The 26,472-nt window shown below is 30.5% G+C and overlaps 1 protein-coding gene across 2 annotated transcripts; it reads left to right on the top strand.

Annotated features, from left to right (window-relative positions):
• Positions 1-1,643: 1,643 nt before the first annotated feature.
• On the top strand, positions 1,644-26,472 carry LOC139520080 (Golgi membrane protein 1-like). 2 transcript variants are annotated; one of them, XM_071312501.1, is made up of 8 exons: positions 1,644-2,094; positions 11,143-11,197; positions 12,266-12,320; positions 12,858-12,980; positions 13,616-13,806; positions 15,961-16,235; positions 20,736-20,768; positions 22,142-26,472. In XM_071312501.1, the coding sequence occupies exons 1-8, from the start codon at positions 1,741-1,743 to the stop codon at positions 22,196-22,198; spliced, it is 1,143 nt and encodes a 380-aa protein (XP_071168602.1). In that variant the 5' UTR covers positions 1,644-1,740; the 3' UTR covers positions 22,199-26,472. The 2 variants fall into 2 exon arrangements, with proteins under 2 accessions (XP_071168602.1, XP_071168601.1); XM_071312500.1 differs by having other exon boundaries at positions 15,589-16,235.

The raw sequence follows: 26,472 nt of genomic DNA, 5'->3' as shown, positions 1-26,472 counted from the left end.
ACTATATCAAACTTTCATCCAAAAAATAAATACACACCATTTGTTACATCTAATGACAAGGACATTTAATGCAAAAAAAAATAATTTCAAGAAAATTTAATGTGCCAACATTTATGCATCCCTTGCCTGGTTTTCAAATGGACAGCCTCTTAATAATTTGTTACATCAAATTGGAAAAAAGGAAATCAACATGGCCCTAAAAACCTTCCGTAGCATTTGAAGATTCCTATCTGTGTTCTCATATTGTTAGACCATTTTTCTCCATTCTATTAGATCTATATTTATTTTGCGCTTTATTCAGAAAATATAATGGTTATATTTTAGAACGCCTTATTTCATTTGTAGGTCACTTTAAAATTCTTTTTAAAAAAATCCGCCAATTTGCTTTATTCTTTGTTCTGTTGATTCAATCTAAACCTCAATTACCATGTCTCCAAAAATATGGTTTTAGCTATCACAGTCATGTTATATATGAGATATGAGTTGTCGCCCTTTTACCATTAAGTTGCAATTGTCAAAATCTATCATTCCATAAACTACTATTATCGGTTTCTCCGACTCTTCTGGTTCATTTTCAAGGAAATTCAAGAAACCAAGGAAACGCCGTGACTTATAAAGAGAACAATCGTGGATGTACATACATATTTGTTATCGCACAACCCTCCTCCTATAGGAACAGAGGTGTAGCACTCGAGTGTAGAAAGATCTAGCAAAACCGGCAACAAGACTCGCAACAAATTATAGAAATAAATCATTTTTAATAGAATTATTATCGGCAAACTTTCCCGAATCATAAGTACTGAATGGCCCGCAAAACTTGGGTGCGCATATTCGCCGGGGACACAATTTCGCCGTTTTATAATTTTGAGATGTAAATACTTTATAAGATGGCTGAAATGGAAGAAATATGCCGGTAACTTAGATTTTTATAACAAATATGATTATTTTTTAAACTACGACAAAATTGCGGCACATACCGCAAAGGACTGAAAACGGACAACGATTTTCGGCCTAATTCCTGAATGAAAAATACGATTTCAAAGAAGTATTTAGTAAATCTTTGACTGATTGCCCTAAATTTAATTTCTGTACACCTTTAAACTGTCTGTTATTGCCATCTATAGTATTTCTTAGTAAATCTTTGACTGATTGCCCTAAATTTCAGTTCTGTACACCTTTAAACTGTCTGTTATTGCCATCTATATAATGAAATTGATTTGAAAATATTGTTTAAAGCTGCAGTTATTTGGGTTTCATTAGATGTATAAAAACGGCGAATATGTGTCCCCCATCGTTAAATCAAATATGTAATAAATAAATATACCTTCATGTGCTACTTTTTGAGTTAAATGAGGTCGAAATTTTGTATATTTGCTCAAAATTCGGATTTGTGGCCTCATTTGAAGTTATCTTCATATAGAAATATCAGTATACTTCAAAAACGTATTGACCTGAACATAAACTGTAGAAAACATGGAAAGATATGGCGAAAATGAGCACCCTACTAATCACTGAAATAGAAATATTAGATCCAATAATAAGTCTTTTCGATGAATTTTCTTTTTTAATTACATTATGAACGTAGACGACTGTAACAGATTACAGTACAAAATACACACGGAATGTCAAAAATATTTTATTCTACTTCCGTCTTTTTCACATCCGGACACGCATTTTGCGAGCTGGCAACGAAGAAACTTGTTGTTGTGATAAAATTTCCAGACAAAAAACGTATTCATAATGTCAGGAAATGGTAGAGGAGCTGCAAGAAATCCAAGCAAGTCGCCTCCATTTCTAATTATTGGACTTTTAGTGGCTTTAGCCATTTTAGGGTTCAATTACTGGAATTTATCATCATCAAACGGTTCCCTAAGTGCCACAAACATGGATTTACAAGATCAGATCCGGATTTTGACCTCGAAAAGACTGAATGAAGAGCAAAGTAAAAGAGATATTGAGAGAAAATACCAATTGATTGAACAAAGAATTGCAACAAAAGATTCTGAAATAAAAAAACTACAGGAAGATGTTGATAAAAAGGGCGGTGATGTGGAACGAGGAGAAAATTCAAAGAAAGAGTGTGAAAAAAATTTGGTAATTAGTGGGCCATGATTCATTATTCTTTTTAAACATTTTATGAAACCTATTTGCCTTTCAGCATATATGTTCACTATACAAATCATTGCTTTAAGAGGGTGGTAAAGGGGGGTTCTGAAAACGGAAACCTGTGAAATAAAAATCTCAAAAACATTGCACGGAAAAAAAAACGGGAAAAACGAAGCATGAGAAATAAAATTGTAAGTATTAAGAAAAAAATACTTGAAGTTATTACTCAGCTGTTTTTGAGATCATGCAATCATTATTAATGGACATGACAACCCAGCGGTCACCTTTGAAATGTTTGAACGTCCGCAAGTTACATCTGATTTGAAAAAAAAAAAATCAGCAATTTGATTATTTGATAGCAATTTAAATCCTGAGAACACGTAATTAAAAACAATCCCAGGCAAATTTAGTTTGTTACTATTTATATTGAAATGCGGGACAAGCGCTAGAAACTAAGAGTACTGGCACGAAACACGAAAAATAAATAAGGGGAAACACAAATAGCAAACACTTGGAACCAAACACGAGAAAACAAGAAATAAAATATCAAAACACAAAAACATGTGAAATAAAAAAGGCTGAAAACTTTGCACGAAAAAAACCCTTTACATTTGTACCTCGTGCACCATAGCCTCATTTAAGTTTGTCTGTCTCCCTCCATGCATATTTACACTTTTTTGGTACAAAATGTATTAAGCTGAATTTTATCTCCAAACATGCCAAATGACCTAAGAAATGTCTCCAAATAAACTTCTGGTGTCAAATCACTTAAATAATGATGCTAAATTTTATGGAAACTTGTGTGAATTTGACTATGGTGAACAAATTTGCATATAAATTACGTAACAAGTGTAAATACATCTATCTGTATAATATTACTGACCTGTTCATGTTCATGTCCACTGTGTGAAGCCAAGGGATGCTGGGTGCATACATTTGTACATGTAGAAATACAAGTACCTGGCTAACATGTGCGTTCTTCGGCTTCGATTTTGTAAACGCTCTCATGTATACAATTCTTGCAAGTTTTTATGAAACTTGTATCATCAAGTGATCATACATGTGTACATGTGCATTGTATGTTTATCTCATCAATGTCTCAAGCACTCGAGAGTTGAGCACTGAGAAACATGAGAAATGTTCATATACAACTTTCAAATTTATGCACTTTCCTGTAAATTTTCAATGTCACATGTACAATGCTTGATATTAGTATGTCACATTAAGTACTGATTGTTTAATTACATATGCATTGTTTTTTCATCTTATAATACTTTTTATTGCTATTTATTCCAATTCTGATACGTTCTATCAATCTGCTGCAAATACGCCAATTTTTCATGACACTCTAATTAGCAGTTGAAGCTATCTGGGGACCTGTTTAAACAATGTACAAAATGTATTGTGCCTGAAAATGTTCAAAGAGACAATTTTAAACCATCATAAAACACTTCAAACAAATAATATTTATATATTTATGGCATAAACTTGTGTTTCATAAATTGGATCATATATAAATATGATAAATTTAGAGACTATCAATGTTCACTTTCATTACTTTCTAGAAAATTTTCTTACTGATTAGATCATTATTGCTGACCTTTGTTTTTGCAACACTTGACCTAAACAGCAAGTTGTCTAAATGATTGTTTTTCCTGATATGGATGATATACACAGCTGAAACATGTACATGTAGCAATTAGGCGTATTGACCAGGTGTAATTCTTTGATAGAAACAATAGAGATGGGTGCATTATTATATAAATCAGAAATTGAAATGCATTTGCTCTCAAGGCTTATTTCTCTAGGATATTTATAAAATTTAAATTTTATCATCTCACGAAACAGGTGACTGTGATACAGCTAATGTACATTTTTTTGCAGTCAACAGAGCTCTGGAACAAATTATTTTATTTATGAAAAAAAGAAAGAGGTGACAGAATATGGTAGAAATTCCTCTTGAAATCATATTAAGAAAAAGTTTTTATGATGCACATATAAGGGTTTCCCCCTTTCAAAATATCTATATGATTATTTAGATTATTGAACAACATTTTCAGCTGTATACATGTACTGTTGAATCTATTGCTTCAGAGATAAGATGTACATGTACATGATGTATATGATTCCTTTTTTCAGGCAGTCTTTACAAATAAAACAAATAAAGTATCATAACATCAGTTCCAATCACCATGAATTGATGACTTCTTTTTTTAAAAGTTAACTCAGATACATGTGGGGTTAGATTTACATTTAAATTTTAAATTTGAGAAAGCTTATTTCAACTTTATCAAAAATTTGATTAGTTTTTATACCTCCTGATGTTATAACTTATAAGTATGGTTTAGATATCCTTCATTCGTGTCCATGTCATTGTCCTTTAAATTTTGCAATTCTTTTAATTTGAAATTCTTTTATAAACATGATAATTAAAACATCAAATATTGATTTTCTTCCCTTACAATGCCTTACACATGTATCATCATGATCATGTCATGCATGTGAATATATTGTAAAGGGAAGCAGAAAAAAACATCATCAAATGTCCAACATTTTTTACATCTGATTACTGAAATACAAATGTATACATAAAAAAAAAGTCATATATTAAAATATACTTGTATGTAGAAAAATCTCACAGATCACATTTTACTAAAATTTCCTTAGACCTTTTCCTTCAGGTCAAAACAGGGTTGGCTGATCATGTACTGGGTAATATAAATTTTAAAGCTGAAAAGTAAAAAAAAATGTTATAGTTTCTATGTACATGAAGTACAATCAATTATACAGATACATGTAAGTGTTAAGTCTTTAGAATAATTTCAGAGTATAAGTTTTTATCAATGTGCCTGTGATACAGGATTAATTATTACTTTTCTTTTTCATAATTTCTCTTATTTCCTAATCATATTAATTAATTCTGTATTCACGGAATAACATCTAATTTTGCTTATTTCATGTATTTCTGTTTATATCTTGTTCATTTTCCAGCAGTTTTAATTTAGAATCGTGAGAATCAATTCATAGATTCAATATTTTTTATACGACCGCAAAAATTTTAATTTTTTGGTTGTATATTGCTATCACGTTGGCGTCGTCGTCTGCGTCGTCGTCCGAATACTTTTAGTTTTCGCACTCTAACTTTAGTGAATAGAAATCAACGAAATTTTAACACAAGGTTTATGACCACAAAAGGAAGGTTGGGATTGATTTTGGGAGTTTTGGTCCCAACATTTTAGGAATTAGGGGCCAAAAAGGGCCCAAATAAGCATTTTCTTGGTTTTCGCACTATAACTTTAGTTTAAGTGAATAGAAATCTATGAAATTTTGACACAAGGTTTATGACCACAAAAGGAAGGTTGGGATTGATTTTGGGAGTTTTGGTTCCAACAGTTTAGGAATTAAGGGCCAAAAAAGGGCCCAAATAAGCATTATTCTTGGTTTTCGCACCATAACTTTAGTATACATGTTAGTAAATAGAAATCTATGAAATTTAAACACAAGGTTTATGACCATAAAAGGAAGGTTGGGTTTGATTTTGGGAGTTTTGGTCCTAACAGTTTAGGAATAAGGGGCCCAAAGGGGCCAACATTGAACTTTGTTTGATTTCATCAAAAATTGAATAATTGGGGTTCTTTGATATGCCGAATCTAACTATGTACATGTATGTAGATTCTTAATTTTTGGTCCCGTTTTCAAATTGGACTACATTAAGGTCCAAAGGGTCCAAAATTAAACTTAGTTTGATTTTAACAAAAATTGAATCTTTGGGGTTCTTTGATATGCTGAATTTAAAAATGTACTTAGATTTTTAATTATTGGCCTAGTTTTCAAGTTGGTCCAAATGGGGGTCCAAAATTAAACTTTGTTTGATTTCATCAAAAATTGAATAAATGGGTTCTTTGATATGCCAAATCTAACTGTGTACATGTATGTAGATTCTTAATTTTTGGTCCAGTTTTCAAATTGGTCTACAAAAAAACTCTACATTAAGGTCCAAAGGGTCCAAAATTAAACTAAGTTTGATTTTAACAAAAATTAAATTCTTGGACTTATTTGATATGCTTTATCTAAATATGTACTTTGATTTTTGATTATGGGCCCAGTTTTCAAGTTGGTCCAAATCAGGATTCCATATCAAGTATTGTGCAATAGCAAGAAATTTTCAATTGCACAGTATTGCACAATAGCAAGAAATATCTAATTGCACAATATTGTGCAATAGCAATTAATTTTCAATTGGAGTTATCTTTCTTTGTATAGAATAGTAGTTGATAATATATGTCGGAAATTTGCCAGACATGACTATGATGTCATTTTCTATTTTTATTTGCCAATAACTTTATGTAAATAACTTCATTGGAAATTTGCCAATATAAAATGTTGCTGATGAAGCTTTTTTTCCTTATCTTATCTAAAATGTTTTTTAGATAATGTATGTTGGACATTTGCCAGACATGACTATGATGTCATTTTCTATTTTTATTTGCCAATAACTTTATGTAAATAACTTCATTGGAAATTTGCCAATATAAAATGTTGCTGATGAAGTTTTTCTATTGTTTTATACAATAAACAATGTACATGTATATTCACTTTTACTACCAACCAATCTTTACCATTCAGTGATAACAAGCACTTTATTTTACATTTTAATATTTTATGATGTATTTAAAAGAGTAGTTATTGTTGCAAACTCCATTAGAAATTTGAATTGATATCAGTTTTAGATTTAAAAAGTTTGAAGAAGAAATCTTTAATTGATTTGTAAAATCTTGACATTTGTTTTGTGTAAAAAAAACACCATGTAATGTCAAAAATTTGATCACAATCCAAATTCAGAGCTGTATCACGCTTGAATGTTTTGTCCATACTTGCCCCAACTGTTCAGGGTTCGACCTCTGCGGTCGTATAAAGCTGCACCCTGCGGAGCACCTGGTTTTAGAGTGTTGTCATACATGTAATTAGTGAATTATTAAATTACTATACATTACAATTTCGTTATGGAATAAACACCCCAAGGGCATGAAGGGGTCATGCATATGTCACCCATTCTTAAAAAGATAATAAGGTGGGAAAAAATCTGTTAATATCTGAATAATTTAAATTACATACATGTATTATTATAATTAGGGACATATATATGTATTAACATGATTTAAGCTCAAATTAAAATACATATAATAGATAAAAACATAACGAAACAACAAAGGACAAAAAATTGTTGAATAGTCATTTTCCTTAAACATTGTTGTAATATTAATTAATTGTTTACTCTAGATGTATGACATTAATTAGATGTTGATTAAAAAATAATCGTAAACAGTCTGATAAATAGACAGACTTATTAATATACATGATATATCATGTACATTTGTACATATGATGTGTGTTCATGGTAGTTGTTTGTTTTTTGTTTGTTTTAGTGTTGTAGACCAATACTTTTGCAATTTGATACACTTTATACACCTGTACTACTAAGAGCCTAGCCAGCCTCAAATAATAAAAGTGAATTCATAAACTGAGACTATTAAAATGTTATACAGTAACATGAGTACATGTACATATGGGCGCAGGACATTTTAGCAAATTTTTTAAACTACTAGGGGACATTTGAGCGCCAACATTAGAGCCCATTTAAGTGCCCAATTAATCCATTCACCTGTATTTTCGATAGCCCATTTTAGCGAAAACTTACCTGGTTGAAAAATACTCACTAAGCTTTGGGCAGAAGTTCAGTGTAATACAAAGGGAACAAATAATAGTCCAGAGTCATCCCATGACCATTATAATGAGCAATGTTATAGCTGTCACCGAGCTATTTACGTTTTTCTTGATACTATTATCAAATTGCAAACAAAAACATGTACAAAAATAAGAAGTATAGACGATTGTGCATCACTTAGTGTTTCCTGCAGCTTTTAAAAAGGGCAGGGTAATTGTTAGCTCAGAGGGCACATTAAGCGCGATGGACAACAATTTTAGGGCACTTACTTAACATAAACAGGCAATTTCTATAAAATGGATTCATTTAAAACGTACTAGTTTAATACTATAAAAAGGACATGTACATCTGTAATCAATCATTAAAACAAATTGTAAAACAAGAAAAAGTGTTTAAAACATATATATATATGAAATATTTAAAACAATAAACACAATTAAAAACAAAATCAGTTCTTTAAAAACAAGAAATCACTATGTCATATACATGTATATAAAAATATTGCTTTGGTCATATCAATTGTCATTGACAAATCCTCCTTTTTTTCCCTAAAAACAGGTTGACACATTCCCTGATATCCAGGGTCATTTTTAGTAACCAAAATTTATTAAATTACAAAAAAAAATAACTTTACAAATTAACCCCTTCCCCTCTATACCCTTTTCCAAATTAAATTAATATAGATACAACAAGTTTTACTACTTTCATGGCACTACCATATCAGCTGTTTATTTTAAATGTCTATAAATAGCCAGACATAGTTACTTAGGTGTTTTCCCAAGTATTTTTCCCGCCTAAAATGATCATGTGACATGTTTGTAAACAAAAGAAAACATTTGATCAAGGAATTCATTTATTTTCTGGATTATTCTGCTTTTAATAATTTAGTTTGGATTTTTATTCATTTCATTTAAGGTACAGTCAAGCATTTGTATTTAAAAAATAGTTGGCAAAGAATTTTTACTTTTCAATTTGACAAATGTCTCATGATCGCCGTTCATTGGCTTGTTCAACCATGCGAACAATGTAAATTATGTAAATTAGAAATCTATCAGCTGTAAAAAAAATTATCTAAGCATCACATCGATGTTTTATCATTCACTACGTTCAAACCTATGATGGCATTGGATAAAAACGGCAATTTTTATAGGTGTCAGTGCATGTAAAACAAATTTCGTTGTAGAAGGGTCTAAATACAGCACAAACATCATTTTCCAAAAGACCAAAATAGTGAAGAAGTATATTTAAACAAAACGCATTTGACTTACAGGTCGAAACAACTGATTTTCTTAAACCCTGCTGAATGCCTTTGGCAATTGCCAAATAAAATTGATCACGAGATGTAACAAAATGGATCTTAAATATAAATTTAATACTAAACAGATGTTATGCCACAAACATATACAACTCATCTAAACATCAACCCAACAATGTTAGATCTGATCGCAAACTTTTGGTTCTTCCCTCGCCGGGATTCGAACCCATGCTACTGAGATATTGTGAAATCAAATCGCCTGCACTGTAACCGGTGCGCTACACCACACGACCACCTAAAAATGATTCGGTGGCCAGGTGTTACCTTTCCAAGTCAGTTTAGCGTCTTACATGATATACAATGTATAAGGCATGAAGATGTTATTTTTACAGATCAGCTAAATTATCTATATAGTAAATACAGTGTATATATATATAACAAGTCTAAACGGGTACAACATCACCAAATATTATTACATGATGTTGTACCCTTTTAGACTTGTTATATATTATATTTTGTAGTGTACTGAATCATCATTATATGGTCCATCGCACCGTAAGATTTATCGTTGACTATTTATTCAGTCATTTTATATATATATATATATAATATGTCATTGTACATGTATGTACAGCTGCTGTTCTTTAATCAAATACAAACTCTTTTATATCTCCTTTTTAACATCTGTTGTCCTTTATATCATGTAATTGATTGTACAATGTACATGTGTATGTTATTTCATTTTTGTCAATATTTTACAGTATACATACATTTGTATCATGGTATACATGTACATGTATTATATACATGTCTACATGTACAAAACAACAGATTCTTGAAATCTTAAAGCAGACTGATTTAATTTACGTGTACTATATCAAATTAAATCAAACTTACACAAATTTTAAGTGAATGTTATGTTATACAATGTATAAGATTTCTTGTCATGAAATATACATATAATAACATGTATACAAATGTAAAAAGTTCCTTCATATTAGAAGGTTACAAATGGAAGAAATATTACAGTATTTGTACCTAACAGAATAATGGGTATAGAATATTGTTTCAACAGGAACAGATATTATGGCATTGCTTATATTAATAAAGTTTTCATGTGAACTTCAGTAAGTTGGAACAAATATCTATATGTAGACGGTTGTGAATGTCTGAATACATGTCACATGTTAAGTGTTGTAACATTTATACAAAATACCCTTGAGGGTGTTAAAGAACTGTAATACTCTACAGTAATATCACAGTTAATACATGAATAAAGCTTTCAGTAATTAAGAAAGGGGCTTTTCATATATAATAAAGCATGATACACCAACAGACAGTGTTCAATGATGAAGAAAGGGTCTTTCCATATACAATAAATATACAATATATGGTGAGGGGGGGGAGGGCAGGAGATTTTCGGGACGTGGGGATCAGGTGTTTTTAAGCACAGGATTGATCATTTCGGGATCAGGGAATTCTTTTTTCTAATTTCGGGATGTCGGGATTTAAATTTCTTTAAATTCAGGACCTTAGGATTTCATGTTTTTAAGCCAGGGATTTCGCAATCAGGACCCCTCTGACCCCCTATATATGTACATCTGAAAATAGAAAGTTTAATTGTATGAGATAAAGAAACAGGACACAAAGTGATAATGTAAATTTTATATTTTCAATACCCCAAAATGAATCACCATGATGATGATGATGAAGATTCACACTTAACTTACAACTTGCACACCATTTAATTATACTGTAGCTATATATAGTCACATCTTTTATCAATATTATCTACATACATATATCTATATATACAATAAAATTGAGAATGGAAATGGGGAATGTGCCAAAGAGACAACAACCCGACCATAGAAAAAAACAACAGCAGAAGGTCACAACAGGTTTCAATGTAGCGAGCAATTCCCGCACCCGGAGGCGTCCTTCAACTGGCCCCTAAACAAATATATACTAGTTCAGTGATAATGAACGCCACACTAATTTCAAAATTGTACACAAGAAACTAAAATTAAAATAATGTATTCCATTTTCTTTTCAGCAACAATGTGAGGATAACAATACTGGTATCCAAACTCAGTTAGATGCAGTCAAAGGTCAGTTCAAAATAATTTTGGATTCATTGATAATTGTTATGATGGTGGAAGTCCAACTTTTAAAGGATTTCAAAAATGAAAAAGGGACAACCTTGAATTTATATATTCAATAAAATACCAAGGATTAAGTTCAGAAAAGGTTGATTTGGGCCCTGAATTTTAAGTGTAAACTAGTACTTCTTTTAAAATAAATATATTATATATATATTAGCAATTCAAGTGAATAGGTAGATGTGCAAGAAAGAAATGAAAAACTTTTATATTCCAGATTTTTTTTGAGTTCATGTAATGCTATGATGTTGTCTTCTTCACTGCGTCGTCTTTGTTTGAAGACACATTTGGTTTCTAGACAATCATGACAATAACTTTAGTTAAAGTGAATGGATCTCTGTGAAATTTTACAAGAAGGGTCAAAACCACAAAAGGAAGGTTGGGATCTAGTTTTGTGCTGCAAGGTTGGATACCAGAAAGGGAAGGCTGGGATTGAGTTCTTATTTTTTTTCTTCAAAGTATCTGAAATTTGAAATTTTTTAAAAAGTTTCAAGAAGAAATTTGAAATTACATAGAATATTGTGCAATAGATTTTTAAGATCTTGAACATGGTTTATTTTGTGTATGTTAAAAATTTGATCATAATTCACCTTCAGACAGTATCAAGCTTGAATATTGTGTCTAAACTTGGAACTCGGCAGTCGTATCTGGCTGCACTCACCGAAGCATTTGATCTTATTAAGCCTTTAAATATACATCCCAAAAATAGAGGTTTAGGAGAGAGTTGACAAATTCATTTGAATTTTACCTTTGTACAAGTACGATGTAGATGGCTCTTGGCCCCTGAATCAAATCTACTCATTTCCTTCCACAGTTTTAGTGCTTGCAACATTGAGAACCTTTCCTTTTTTTATACGTTTATAACACATGATATATAAACAACAGTTATACATAACTGATTTTATTGTACATACAAAAACATTTGTACTTTTATTGTACATACAAATACATTTGTACTTTTATTGTACATACAAATACATTTGTACTTTATCATGTGTTTATCAATTTTGTTTACAGATGAAGTTAAGGAACTTAAAAATCAACCAAATGTTTCAACACAAAACTGTGACAGGTAAGATACAATAATAAAGGAAAGCATTTATCACATGTTTATTGAAGATTACATGAAGTATAAAAATGATTACATTGTACATGTTTAAAACATGTATGTATGAAAGATTTCAATGCTAATTATTGAAGCAGCTATACTTATTACACACACACAGTGGCCTTATAACGGAAAAAGAGTTGCAATGAATATAGAATCATATTGGATGAGACGAGTGCAAACTTCTTTGACAAGTATTTGCACAAGTTTTTAGTTTTAGCGTTCTTATTTTGGGAAAATAATGAGACTATATATAGCTAATCAACAACCAAATCATTTCTTAAAACAACAATTATCATGATTAGGTTTAGATTGAAGTACACATTGATATTATAAATATAAAGTTGTTTTATGATGGACAACTCCACAAGGTCGAATTTTTGTTCAATGAGCATGATAAATTCCTGATATTGCTAGTCATTTTTGTCATTAATAATGTTTGAAATTTTTTACAATTTTTTTCAATTAAGTCAGAAACAATTCACTGCAGTTTTTTTTCAGCCAATGTAAGGAACAGGTTAAGAAGTTATACTCTGAAATGTTCCAGAAGGTTGGAGCTGCACCTATGCAACAGCTGATCAATGCTGGGATTGATGTGGGAGAAGATATAAAGATACAAGTACAGTAAGTGTTTCAGCTCCGAGGAGAAAATTTCAGGGACTGAATTTTGATTCTTCCTTGACACCATTTGTGAGTATGGTCTTGAGGAAATGATGATAGTCCATCAGAAGGGGATGATAAATGGCTGACCCTTGTTAAGAGAGAGCCATATCTCTTGCACATTGAGGACACCCTTGTAGATTTCGAAAAAAGAGCAGGCTAATGCGACTACAAGGCAGCACTCTCGCCCGCAAAGTGGAAAGGGATTAATATAAGCTGCAATAACTTATTTCCCAATCAACTATAAATAAATATGTTTAAACTAGCTGGAGAGGAACGTTGGTTGGTTGCTGTCTAATTGACATATACATGTACTCAACAGAAATATTAATAATATAATAATGATTCTGAAATTATGAGTTATGTAGTTGTTGAATGCAGTACTGTACCAAGGAACATTTTGCTATATTTCATCCATATTGTTAATATAACACACTGACCTTTTTACAAAAATATTTGCAATTTTCATGCGTGAATAAATAATTTTTGAAATGCATATCAAATATTAAATTGTGAAATATTTGACTCACTGATCTTGAGGTCAGAGATACCAAATTCAATGTTATGTCCCCTAACAGAACACTGTTACACTTTAACAGGCAAGCAGCAGGTGCAGGAGGTCAGAAGCAAATTCAGCCTCCAAATGCAGGGGAAAAACCAGATCAACAGCAAACAGGTCAACAACAGCCTGTTCCACCACAAGCAGTTCAACAGGAACCAGCTCAGCAACAGACAGGCCAACAACAACCAGCTCAGCAACAGACAGCAAAAAAACAAGAAGAAGTGATTGGTAAATGGCATTAAGCATATATAGTTTACACAGTTAAATCCAGATCATTATTCAGCAATTGTACCAAATAAAAAACAAAAATTAAACCAGATGCATGCTATTTATGCTCATGAAAAACTGTTTGTATAGTGTATACATTTCATACATCATATGTGAAATACAAATACTAATTAGAAAATTACCTGTAGAAAATGACACGTACATGTACTCATACACATTTTTCATAGAATTATCTCTGCATTGACTCATATATAATGTATGTAGTGTATCAAAAAAGCGAAGAAATATAAAATATGTCATGCTGTAAATTGTAATCAGGAAAAAAGGATATGGAAAATAATTAATACATCCAATGTTTTCTTGACTTAACAATGTAAATATGTGTTTGCCTACAAATCTACCTTATATTATTCTCCATTCTGAGTTGACTTGATAACTAGTTAATCAAAATCTGACACAGTAATGCTATTTTACCCTTAATTATGGTTATAATTATTTATAACGCTATAATCGTGATAATGCTAAAAGGGTGATGATCTTAATTTTAGGGAAGATAGGCCTGATAGGGATAGTGCTGAAATAAGAAATTTTCCCATAAAAAACTTTTAGGTTCCTAATTACCTTTTCATCCAATTCAGAAAGGTAGAGGTCTTTAAGAAAGAAATAAGATAATAAATATATTCCATTTTAAAACAAATACTGATAAACTGGCTAGGACTCTGTTAAATGAAAACTATTTAAAAGTTTGACTTTTAAGAATAGGTAAAATCTTTCAAAAACTGTTGTCAAAATTATCGTTAAAAACTCTAATCGCTCTTCACCCAATGCATAGATTTTACTTCTAAAACCATGGTTGTTGCTAGAAAAAATTCAATGATGTCAAATTGTGGTACCAAAATTATTTTTTGGTGTTTACATATACTTAATTTTGAAAGTACTGACCTTTGTGGAAAAATATCACAACATGGGGCAACACCACTTTGATTTTGAAGAAAAATCAGTGCATTGGTTGTTGAGATTTTATGATTTTAAGACAATTGAAAGAACTATTTCTGCTCATTTATGTTTTTCTTACAAGAATCAAAAAAAATGCTGGACTTATAGTTTGCTATGCCAGACACACATTGTATCTACATAAAACTCTTCAGAGGCACTTGAATATAAAAATGATGGAAGGTCAAATCACAAATGTTTTTCAATTTTGGAAGAATTCATGCAAAAATATTAACAAATTAACATATATTGAAACAAGTTAAATTTACCTCAGTTTAATCCAAGGTCTTTGACCTGATCTATTCACTGTGATTTGACCTTGAATTAATTTTTTGTTACAAGGATTTTCTGATTACTGTTACTGCCATTGCTTCCATTAAACATACTCAAAAGTCATGCTTTTTATCTTTGTAGTTCTTATGGTTATTATGCTAGTTTTTAGTTTTTTACCTGTACATTTGAATTTATTTATATACTGTGAATTCATTATTTTCGTGGGTACCAATTTTCATGGTTTAATGAAAACTTGTATATTCTTATAAATTCAATTTCATGGTTTTGGTTAAGTCTGTATACATCGAATATTTGCAATTCCTTGAATATTAAATTTGTGGTTCCCCTGTACCCACACAAAATTTGTATCCAAAGAATATTTATGAATCCACAGTATTTGTACATGAAACATTTTAAGATTCCTTAACGTTAGATATATTTAAAACTCCAAAGAACATTTAAGTGAATCAGAAATATCAATATTATTATTTTTTTTATTTCTTATTAATTTTAAAGAAGGATCAGAAGGACAAGGTAAGGCTCCAACAACTGGATTAGTAAACACATTAGTAGGCTTAAAGGACAAGCTAAAAGTGGGAGTACAATCCCTCTCTCAGGAAACAATTAAACAAGGGCTTGAAACCTTGAAAGAAAAAACTGATCTGAATAAAATATCTCAAGATAAAGTGAAAGAGGGATTGCAATCCTTATCTGAGAAAGCTGGTCAACAATTGCATGAAATACTTAATCAGACCCAAGAAGGCATCAAACAAGGTCTAAAAAAATCCCAAGAAATAGCGGGGCTTATATATGGAGGTGAGGGGAAATTGCATGATTCGTCTAACAAAACTCAAGACATAAGTGAAAACAAAAATAACACCCTTGTAGGAAAGGACAATCCACAGCAACCAAATACTAAGGTAGATGGGACTAACCAAGAAAAAACTGAAAACAAAACTGTAGGAGAAAATGTTCCCAAATCAGGAGATGTCAAGGAAATGGAACAAAAAGATAAAAAGAATGAGATTAAAGAAACCACTTCCGCACCAGGAGTTAAGGATGGTGTACAGAATGAGAATGTAGCCAAGACTGTAAAAGATGAGGGTGTGGGATATGATGATGAAGATGATGATGGCAAAGATACAGGGGATAAGGAGGTGGAGGTAGTTAGAGGCCTGCATGTTTTAAGTTTTCCCTAAAAAATTGTTTTCAAATCAACACTGAATAAGTTTATATTATTTTAGGAAATCAGTGCATGTACATTTGTCTACCATGTTTTTACGCCCCACCTACGATAGTAGAGGGGCATTATGTTTTCTGGTCTGTGGGTCTGTTCGTCCGTCTGTCTGCGTTCGTTCGTTCGTCTGTCCAGTTTCAGGTTAAAGTTTTTGGTCGAGGTAGTTTTTGATGAAGATGAAGTCCAATCAACCTGAAATTTAGTATATATGTTCCTTATGATATGATCTTTCTAATTTTAATGTCAAATTAGAGTTCTGACCCCAATTTCACGGTCCACTGAACATAGAAAATGATAGTGCGAGTGGGGCATCCGTGTACTGGGGACACATTAAGAATAAGTGATTTGGATGCGTAAGAAATAATAGAATAGTGAACAGAAGACTATGTTTATAATATATACATGCATTGGTTCAAGAATTGGATAAACCATTTACTGGTTTCATATGACTTTATTATTTTACATACCTAAATTGCATGATAAAATTAGTTTTCATATGATGGACAAAATAAATCTCATGTTGCAATGAAAAGTGTTTGTTGAGAGAAAACAGTTTCTAATTCAACATTCATGATAAAATTGACCTTTTATCTGATCTGGGCAAGAATGCTATGGATTCATTTATTTTCGTGGGTACCAATTTTCGTGGATTGAGTAAACTTACACTTTTGTGGATATTTAATGTCGTAGTTTTGATATTGTCTGCATACAAGTGTATGGAAAATTTGTAATTTGTTGAACATCTCAATTCGTGGTTCACCTGTACGGGCTGTACCCACGAAATCCACCAAAATTGGTATCTAACGAAAAATAATAAATCCACAGTAAATTGACTTAATTCATATTCATTTAGTTATAATATATGATTTGTTTCAAAAATGTGTTGATTACGTTTATAATGGTTATTTTTAATGATTGTAAAAATACTAGTATCATTTACTCTCCACATGATCACATTTCCATGCATTTTATTTTGGATTCAGAATAGGTTGTCTTTTCTGTCTTTGAAAAAAAAAACTTAATCTGGAGGTAATGAGGTTGCTAATGTAAATTGTTATTGTTGCGACGTCAAACTATGACTTATTGGGAAAAGATTCAGTTTTTGACAGATTTTTATCATTTAAACTTATTTAGCTTGAAAAAGAATTCATGGACCCCTCTTTTTCAAAATGCCATTTGGTTTGATTACGCGAGAAGATTTAAATGTGTTTTTTCATGAAAACGGAAATAGTGCAATTTTTTAAATTTGATAAATATACAGCGAAAAATTATGTTTTTTTCTACATTCATGAACATTTGATAAATATGTGTTATTTCTGAATAAAAAATGTATAAATTTTTAGGATACTTATAAAATACAGAAATTACAAATTATTTAACAAAAAACAATTTGTGTTTATCTTTAAAACAAAAAAGTTATGTCTTTCTTTCGAAAGGAAAATACGGCCACAAATCCAAATTTTGAGCAAATATACAAAATTTCGACCTCCTTTTACTCTAAAAGTAGCACATGAAGGTATATTTTTTATTACATAATTGATTTAATCAGGTAAAAAATAATTTTTATATGGAAGTTTTAATCAAAATGGGATCAAAATTTGTATCGTATGCCCTTAAACACCCACAAGCACTGGCACTCCTGAAATATTGGTGTCTTTAAGATTGTTAAACACTGGAAATGCTTGGATGAATTTGAATGGCACTACAATCAAGTACTTACTAATGGTGCCATTATATATATGTAAAAATATATATATGTGTACTTCACCAAAAGTAAAGCCCTATAATAATTATTATTATAGTAAATCTGCAAATTTGAGGTTAAAATCCATGCTTCTGTTTCATCATAAGTAACGCTGCTTGTAGTTTGTCTAGAATCCTTGGCCAGCTAGGCTGAATATTTTAAAGACAACAATATTTATATCAATTTGTTCAAATGGATGGGAAAAATTTTAAATCTACAAATACAATTACAAGATGATTAATTAAGTTCAATATACCAGTAAGCATGTACATTACAAATAAATAGCTGCACCATGAGCGCATGATAAGCCCATTGCATTTTCAAAGAATGAAGTTTAATAACTTATATATCAGAAATATATGAAAATTGAAAGGGAACTTACTTCAATAGGTATTAACAATTCAACAAAGTAAATGAGAACTGCAGAAAGCGTTTTAGAGTAATTGTCAGAACACTGGAAAATCCCCTTTTTTAATGAGTAAAACCCCATAATACGGAAATGTAAAATGTAAAAATTATTATAATAGAAAGGGAACTCATGTCAATAAATATAAACAATTTCACAAAATGTCTTGCAAATTGGTGAAAGCATTTTTAACCGGATTTTTGTGACAAAAATGTCGGTTATTGATTTGGGGATGTACGGCGGGCGGCCGGGCGGGCGGTCGGGCTGTCGGGCGGGCGGGCGGGCGGCAATCAAATGTTGTCCGTGCATTAACTCATGAACCGTTCAACCAAAGCTTTTAAAATTTTAATATGTTATTCCTGACAACTATAGGAAGGTCAAGTTCAATAATGGCGATTTTGACTTTTACCGTTCAGGAGTTATGGTTCTTGAAAGATTGAAAAATGGAGTTGTCCGTGCATATACGCATGAACTGTTCTACCAAAGCTTCCCAAATTTTAATATGTTGTTACTAATGAAAGAATGGAGGTCAAGTTCAATAATGACGAATTTGACTTTTACCGTTCAGGAGTTATGGTTCTTGAAAGATTGAAAAATGGAGTTTCCAGTCGTGTCCGTGCATTTATGCATGAACTGTTCTACCAAAGCTTCCGAAATTTTAATATGCTGTTACTGATGACAAAATGGAGGTCAAGTTCAATAATGACGATTTTGACTTTTACCGTTCAGGAGTTATGGTTCTTGAAAGATTGAAAAATGGATTTTCCTGTTGTGTCCGTACATTTTCTCATGAACCATTCAACCAAAGCTTTTGAAATTTTAATATGTTGTTACTGATGACAAAATAGAGGTCAAGTTCAATAATGACGATTTTGACTTTTACCGTTCAGGAGTTATGGTTCTTGAAAGATCGTAAAATGGCGTTTCCATTCAGGTTGTTGCATTTACTCATGAACCATTCAATCTAAGCTTTTCAAATTTTAATATGTTGATACTGATGACAAAATGGAGGTCAAATTTGATATTGACGATTTTCACTTTCACCATTCATCAGTAATGGTTCTTGTGATATTGCCAGGACACAAATAAATGTTAATAAATCCGGTTTGCTGTCGTTGTGACAGCCTCTTGTTGAGTTATTGTCCAAAAACTGGAAAATCCCCCCCCCCCCACTCCCCCCCCCCCCCCCAACTTTTCTTAATGAATAAAAACAGGGAACGTAAACAAGAAAGTTTATAAAAAGATGAAATCAATAGATATAAGCAATTATCCAAAGTTTTATGCAAATTGTTTAAAGCATTTTTAAGTTATTGACCAACATGTTGATGACGGACAGACGGGACGGACAATGGTATACCATAATCTGTCCCGTAAATGGGCATATACAAATATAACCAATATAAAGAAAGAGCTACATATTGCTTACTGTATTTGGAATCAATTATATTCATTGCATGATGGAATACTCATTAGAATATTTCTGACTATTATTCATATGTCATAAATGAAAATATTTATTATTCATATAAATTGATATCATAAATGAAAATCAGAATAAATAGACTGTTCAGATGGGATAACAGTGCCAGAGCCAAAAAGGGGGGGGGGGGGGTTCAATCCATTTAAAGGAGACGTATAAATAAATACCCCCACCACCCTAAAAAAAATTGTTTCACAATAAGAAATCAGCAATTAACTTTTTCAATTTGAGTTTCCCCCTAAAGTAAAATATGTGGTGACAATTGTGGAAACACATTTTCAGGAACATCATGAACATTGTTTAGATTTTGTTCTAAAATAAACCCACTACAACACATACATTTTAATACCTTACAAAATGCACAAGAAAGTCAATTCATATATATGTTATTTGATTGTTCAACTGTTCGACAAAGGCAAGTTTTTATCACAGTTATTGAATAATTATTCAACTTGATAATTTTATAGCTAAAATACCAGTTTGTAAGAAAATCTTACCAGTTTTCATTAATTTCCAAATTTCATCATGTTCATATTTTAAATTTCCTTTTTTTCTTGAAAACCAGCAATATAACTGTTGTGTTATTTCATGATTTTCATAGATCTCATCTTGTTCTGAAAAATATCACAAAATTACAAAAGAAAATTGAGACTGTGGCCAAAAATATTTATACTACGACCAACTGAAGTAAGTTTCAAACTAAGTTTCAAATACATGTATTATAATATATTTACCAGATTTTTTTTCAATTGAAATTCATTTCCTTTAAAGTATTATTTATATTTTCTTTTTATAGGCAAATAAAGACATGAAATATGCACCTAGAAAGGTAGGTGTACATAACTGAATGATAAAGAAAATGTTGTAGTGTTATTAATCATGAATAAGCATCTATAGGTAGTAATTCCTTTTAAGGTGGTACCTTACACTACAGGGAGATAACTCTGTAATGTCAGCTAGACGTTTTAACTACGTTGTGCTGTAAAGGTAATATTAATCTTCTTATTGATCAAAATTGGTGTTTGTCAAACTGCTATATAACCAGTGTAATTTTTCTGATAAAATGGTTGGTTCAAAATTTTTGAAATTTTTACATTTTTGTTAAAGAGTCAAAGTTAATATTTTGTCAAAATTTTATCAAAATTTAAGTTGACCATTTTTAAACATTCAGTAACACTAGAAGACAAAGGAAAGAAACACCAACAACTTGTCATCGTTGTTTTCCCGAAGACATTAGGTTTCTGGAAAATAACTTTAGTATAAGTTAATAGAAGTCTACCTAATTTAAACACAAGGTTTATGACCACAAGAGCAAGGTTTGGATTGATTTTGGGGGTTATGGTCCCAACAGTTTAGAAATTAAGTGCCAAAAAGGGGCCCAAATAAGCATTTGTCTAGTTTCCAGACAATAACTTGTGGAATGGTGTATGGATCTCTCAGAAATTATATAAAAAGTTTCCATACCACAAAGGGATGGTAACTATTGGCTCTGGGGGGTTATGGCTCAAACCATTTAGGAATTAGGGGCAAAAAGGGGCAAAAACAGGGTTTCCTGGTTGATTGACAATAACTAAAGTACAAAACATAATTTAAAAGTAGTTTAAGGGAGGTAATTCAAATACAACATTGACCAAAAAATTGGGGGTGGACAATTTTTTCTCAAGATTTCAGAAATTCTCGGGCGGGCGGGCAGAAGCAAAATGTTATCCGTGCATTTATTAACTCATGAACTGTTCAACCAAATCTTTTTTAAATTTTAATATGTTGTTACTGATGACAAAATGGAAGTCAAGTTCAATAATGACGAATTTGACTTTTACCATTCAGGTGTTGTGGTTCTTGAAAGATTGAAAAATGGTGTTTCCAGTCGTGTCCATGTATTTACTCATGAACCATTCAACCAATGCTTTTCAAATTTCAATATGTTGTTACTGATGACAAAATGGAGGTCAATTTTGATATTGACTCTTTTGACTTTCATCGTTCATCAGTTATGGTTCTTGTGATATTGAAAAATGCCAGGACACAAATAAATAATAATAAATCTGGTTTGCTGTCGCTCTGACAGCTTCTTGTTAAATCTTTATAACTAATTTTAGATGTGTCGAGATATCTTCGTTCATTTGCAAATGATTGATCCATTAGATCTTCAATGTATTTTCTGTAAATTTTATAACTTTTGTTATATTATTTTTTTACTAGACAGATGATGACAGTATTGATGCCTTAAGGAGAAATTTGAACAATGGAGCACAATAGAAAACAGTAAACAAGGAATCAGCATAATACAAGATACCAGTTACCACATAAATGAAACTTGACTAATGTGATCTCATTGTGTAATTTTAAAAATAACACATTTCATTGAAACATTCCAAGTTTAGAAAATTTAGAGTCTTTTGGTAACTGAATAATTAAGATATGTATCAAATAATGTCTTTCCCTGAAAAAAAAAACATTCTGAAAGATATTTTTTTGATGAAGAATTTTTTATTAAATTTGTTTGATGAATGAATGAATATATTTCTTCTGCAAAGAAGTATGTCAGTCAAGCCCTTTCTAATAATAGGTGTTACTAGCCCTGAGGAGGAAGATAAAAATTAACACATATAAATATGTTTTATTAACACATCTTCAATTTTCAATTTAAGCAGTTTAGTATGACAATAGTGAAACATTTTTTTAATGATATGTTTTTATCCTTTTGTGCATGCATAGAAGTATTTTAGAAATTGCAGAAGAAATAGGATTCATTTTGAATATATAAAAGCCTTAGTGGACAAGCTAGGTGCAAATTCAATACAATCATATTTATAAAAAAAATATAGCAAATTAATATATGTATATATATACACACATGTATACATACACATTGTATATGAATCAACTATGTGATTAACAATTCTCCAGAGCAATATCAGTTAAATCCAAAATTTCAGAGAAAACAAATTTGTTCTCTGTCGTTCATCTTTATTTGACTATAATAATCTGTGTAGTAAATACTCTGCATCAAGCTTGTCATGATGGCTATAATTTATTGTTTTGTTCTGATAATGTCATAATATCTTGTTCTCTTTTTACAGAAAAGCAGCGTAAACAGCTTTTTGGATAACTCTTTTTATTGAAATTTAGAAAAGTTTGTTTTTTTCACTTCTCTTGTTTTAAATAGATAAAAAATGATAAATATTAAAATAAATAAAAAGTTTACATATAACCATTATTAATGCTTCAATTCCATTTGTAATTATACTTGTTCTCTTAATTTTCTTTGCCTTATTTTTCTTAAATTAAAAATATAAATGATATAACCTAAAAATTAAGTATCACGTTTATTTTAGGTTTCTTTTGTTGTCAGAAGTAAACAAGAATTATAAATAGAAAAATGACTAGGCTTATTTATGCAACATATGTGATGTGGCCTTTTACTTTGTACATACAATGTATATAGTCTTTGTAAGAAAGTACGCTATAAAGATTGTTAAAAACAATTGTTGAGTCAGGGGGAGATAATCCTTTGTAAAATTTAGTTAAATGTAGTTTCTTTTCTTACAAAGACTATATTAGTAAATTGATAAGTCAATGTGAAAATATTGTTTCTATATTTATTGTTTAGTTAAGTTATTAAAAGGAAATATTGTGGGCTTAATGTGTGTTTATAACAACCATATATCATTACTTGGGGAAATTTTATAGGTTAAAAACTTCAAAAGTTTTGAATTGTCAGGAGTCGGGGATTCTGATATTTATGTATGTTGTTTGCACATTGAGAGAAGTTTTAATGAGCCATTGTCTACAGTTTATGATAAAAATTGTATTTTGTTATTTTATAGAAAAGAATTGAAATTGATCTACAAATAACATATCAGTATTTTGGATATTTCTTTAGTTCAGTTTATTTATATGCAATTCATTGTTGTAGATATTATATTGATGTACTAATCCTGTAAATTTGTCTTGTATTTATACCATGTTTTAATGGAACTTGATCACTATCAGAACATACATCTCAAAGAAACAAAATATAAACAAATTGAGTCGCTTCAACAATTTATCAAATTAAGGTGGTAGACCTTTGTTCAGGGAGACAACTCTTTAAATCAGTTATGTGTTTGTTAAAGTCAAGTTTCATCAATGTTTTTTAAGCATTTACCTGAAAAAGATTGGAAATAATCTATGTAACCTAGAAGCTTAGAATATATTTATGAAAATGGTTGACACAAACGTACTGATGATTTTAAGAGTTATTTCCCTTAACCTAGGTCTACCTCCTTAAATGTCCTTCAACATGAGAGAAACTCAGAATACATGATTTGAAGGATTGTAATGTGTTGAAAATGTTGTACTATACATAGCATTGTATCAAACTTGTATCAATAATTTATCAAATTTTTGAACAAAAGGTTCACTTTGTTTTCTATACTCATTTATATCTATTGAACAAAATTCTATTGGATAATATATACAGAATCTTGGACTATGCATTTTCTTGTACTGTTGTGTTATATGTTAAGTTGTTTGTTTATATAGTTATTTTTATATTCTGTGTTAGTGTTGATTGTGATATACTGTAAGGTCCCATTAATCCCCCTCCCATCTAGCTCCTCCCATTAATCCCCCTCCCATCTAGCTCCTCCCATTAATTCCCTTCCCATCTAGCTCCTCCCATTTTATTATTTTTAATTCATTGTCTGTTTAAAATTGAATTCACGATTTCACATTTTACATTTATTAGCATTGGGGAAAAAAATTAATCAGTTTTGACTCTACCATAATACAAATGAATGGATTGTAGATATTATTCAATCAGAGAAGAAAAAAAAGTGGACATAATCAAATTTTATTTCTTGTTTTTATGTTATAAATACCCAAAAGATCTTTTTAATTTTGTGAAGAAGAAAAATGTCTGTTGCTATATTTTTGAGGGATTTTTTTTTATTATTATTATTAGATGTTACAAATGTCAACTGAAAACTGTATTTTCTTGCACCCATTTTCAATTCACTGCTTTTCAACAGAACAATCAAATTAAAAAATTACCAGACATGATCCAATTTTATAATTTGGTTCTGTCGTAACTTTGACTTACAGTATGTCTATCCTATATATTGAAAAAAATATTGTCAATCATCATTGTATATTTTAAGGAGTAAAACTCTGTTCACTTTCAGTGGTCAATTCATTGTCATTCCATTCATAATGTCTCAAGTACTGCCCAGAGATTTAATCTTTTTTTATATCGTTATTGTGTAAGAAGATAAAAAATACATTCCATATTTTATATATTGAAGTTTGATAGCTTACAATAGAAATTTTATTGAATACAATATATGTGTTAACCATAAAAGAAAATTGTAAAATCTTGCAACAGTGCCTGAAACATTTTAAAATAATTTATCACTTAATCTAAAAGCATTTGGGGAAAAAGATTTCTTTGACCTTTCAGAAAAATTAAGCTAAAAATGTAAATTTTACTCTATTGATCCAGACATGTTGTCTCATGGTGTCGTTGCTTCAAGATTATATGATTTTTATCTATTTTTACCTTATGATCGGGTATATAATTGTATAATATCATCCATTGTTTTCATGGATAAACGAATGCCATACAAACTTTTATATTGCACGAAAACTGAAATTTTTATGCAGATTTTAAAAGTTTAAAGTAACAGACTAGAAAATAAGTAAAATGGAGTATATTTTTTTTTACCGAAAATGCTTCTGTAAAATGGAGTAAATTTTTACGGAAAATGCTTCTGGCAAAATTAACTGTCACTTTCACCAATAGGGCATGCAACTTGGTACCAGCTGCTTATTAACATTGAAGTTAACTTTTAAGGCTTACTAGATATAAGTAGCATATATTACAAGTCGATCAGTTGTAAGTTTTAATGTTTGTAATTTGATATTGAATTAACAAGCATGTATTTTTCTTTTATCGGGTTTTGTTGTAAAACAGTTCAAAGACGGCTTTTCATTTTTCATACATTTGACAGACTGCTCTTCATTTTAATATTGGAAAAAATATTTCAATAGGACTATTGATGAGATTATAATCTACGTTTGATGTTTTGAACTGTTATTTACCAATGGAACCTAACTAATATTCAACTCTTTTCTAAAACAATTCATAAGCTCAATGTGTTCATAGAACTACGTACATTTTATAGAGGATTAAAATTGAAATTTTAAACCTATCTCTTATATTATTATTATTGAGATAATTAAATATCATGACTTTTACAGAGAGTTGTTTTTTTATCTGTAATGAGAAACATCGCTTTTTAGAGGGAAAGAGAAAAAATGTTTGCATTTCATATTATTGACCTAAAATATACTTCTTAATATATAAGTTCCATTCATTATGATCGCTAGTGGGTGCTTCACTTCGCAGGTATACTTGTACTGTTATTTATTTATGTTATCATTTTTGCTATGTGGGAAATCCTTTTGTAATAGTTGTATTCATTTGTGGGTTTTGAATTTTATTATATTTTTTTCACTGAATATAGAAGACAATAAAACTTAATGGTTGA

This window comes from Mytilus edulis, chromosome 4 (genome assembly GCF_963676685.1).
Source record: "Mytilus edulis chromosome 4, xbMytEdul2.2, whole genome shotgun sequence".
In the NCBI taxonomy this organism is placed as follows: Eukaryota; Metazoa; Mollusca; class Bivalvia; order Mytilida; family Mytilidae; genus Mytilus; species Mytilus edulis.
Note: the sequence above shows the minus strand (reverse complement) of the source record. Positions and strands in the feature narration are given on the sequence as shown.

What these genes read in the sequence shown, in the direction of transcription:
- LOC139520080 (XM_071312500.1), top strand. Translation starts at nt 1,741, where the DNA reads ATGTCAGGAAATGGTAGAGGAGCTGCAAGAAATCCAAGCAAGTCGCCT. An exon ending in TCAACACAAAACTGTGACAG is followed by an intron (nt 12,321 to 12,857) that starts GTAAGATACAAT and finishes GTTTTTTTTCAG; the next exon opens with CCAATGTAAGGAACAGGTTA. An exon ending in GATATAAAGATACAAGTACA is followed by an intron (nt 12,981 to 13,615) that starts GTAAGTGTTTCA and finishes ACACTTTAACAG; the next exon opens with GCAAGCAGCAGGTGCAGGAG.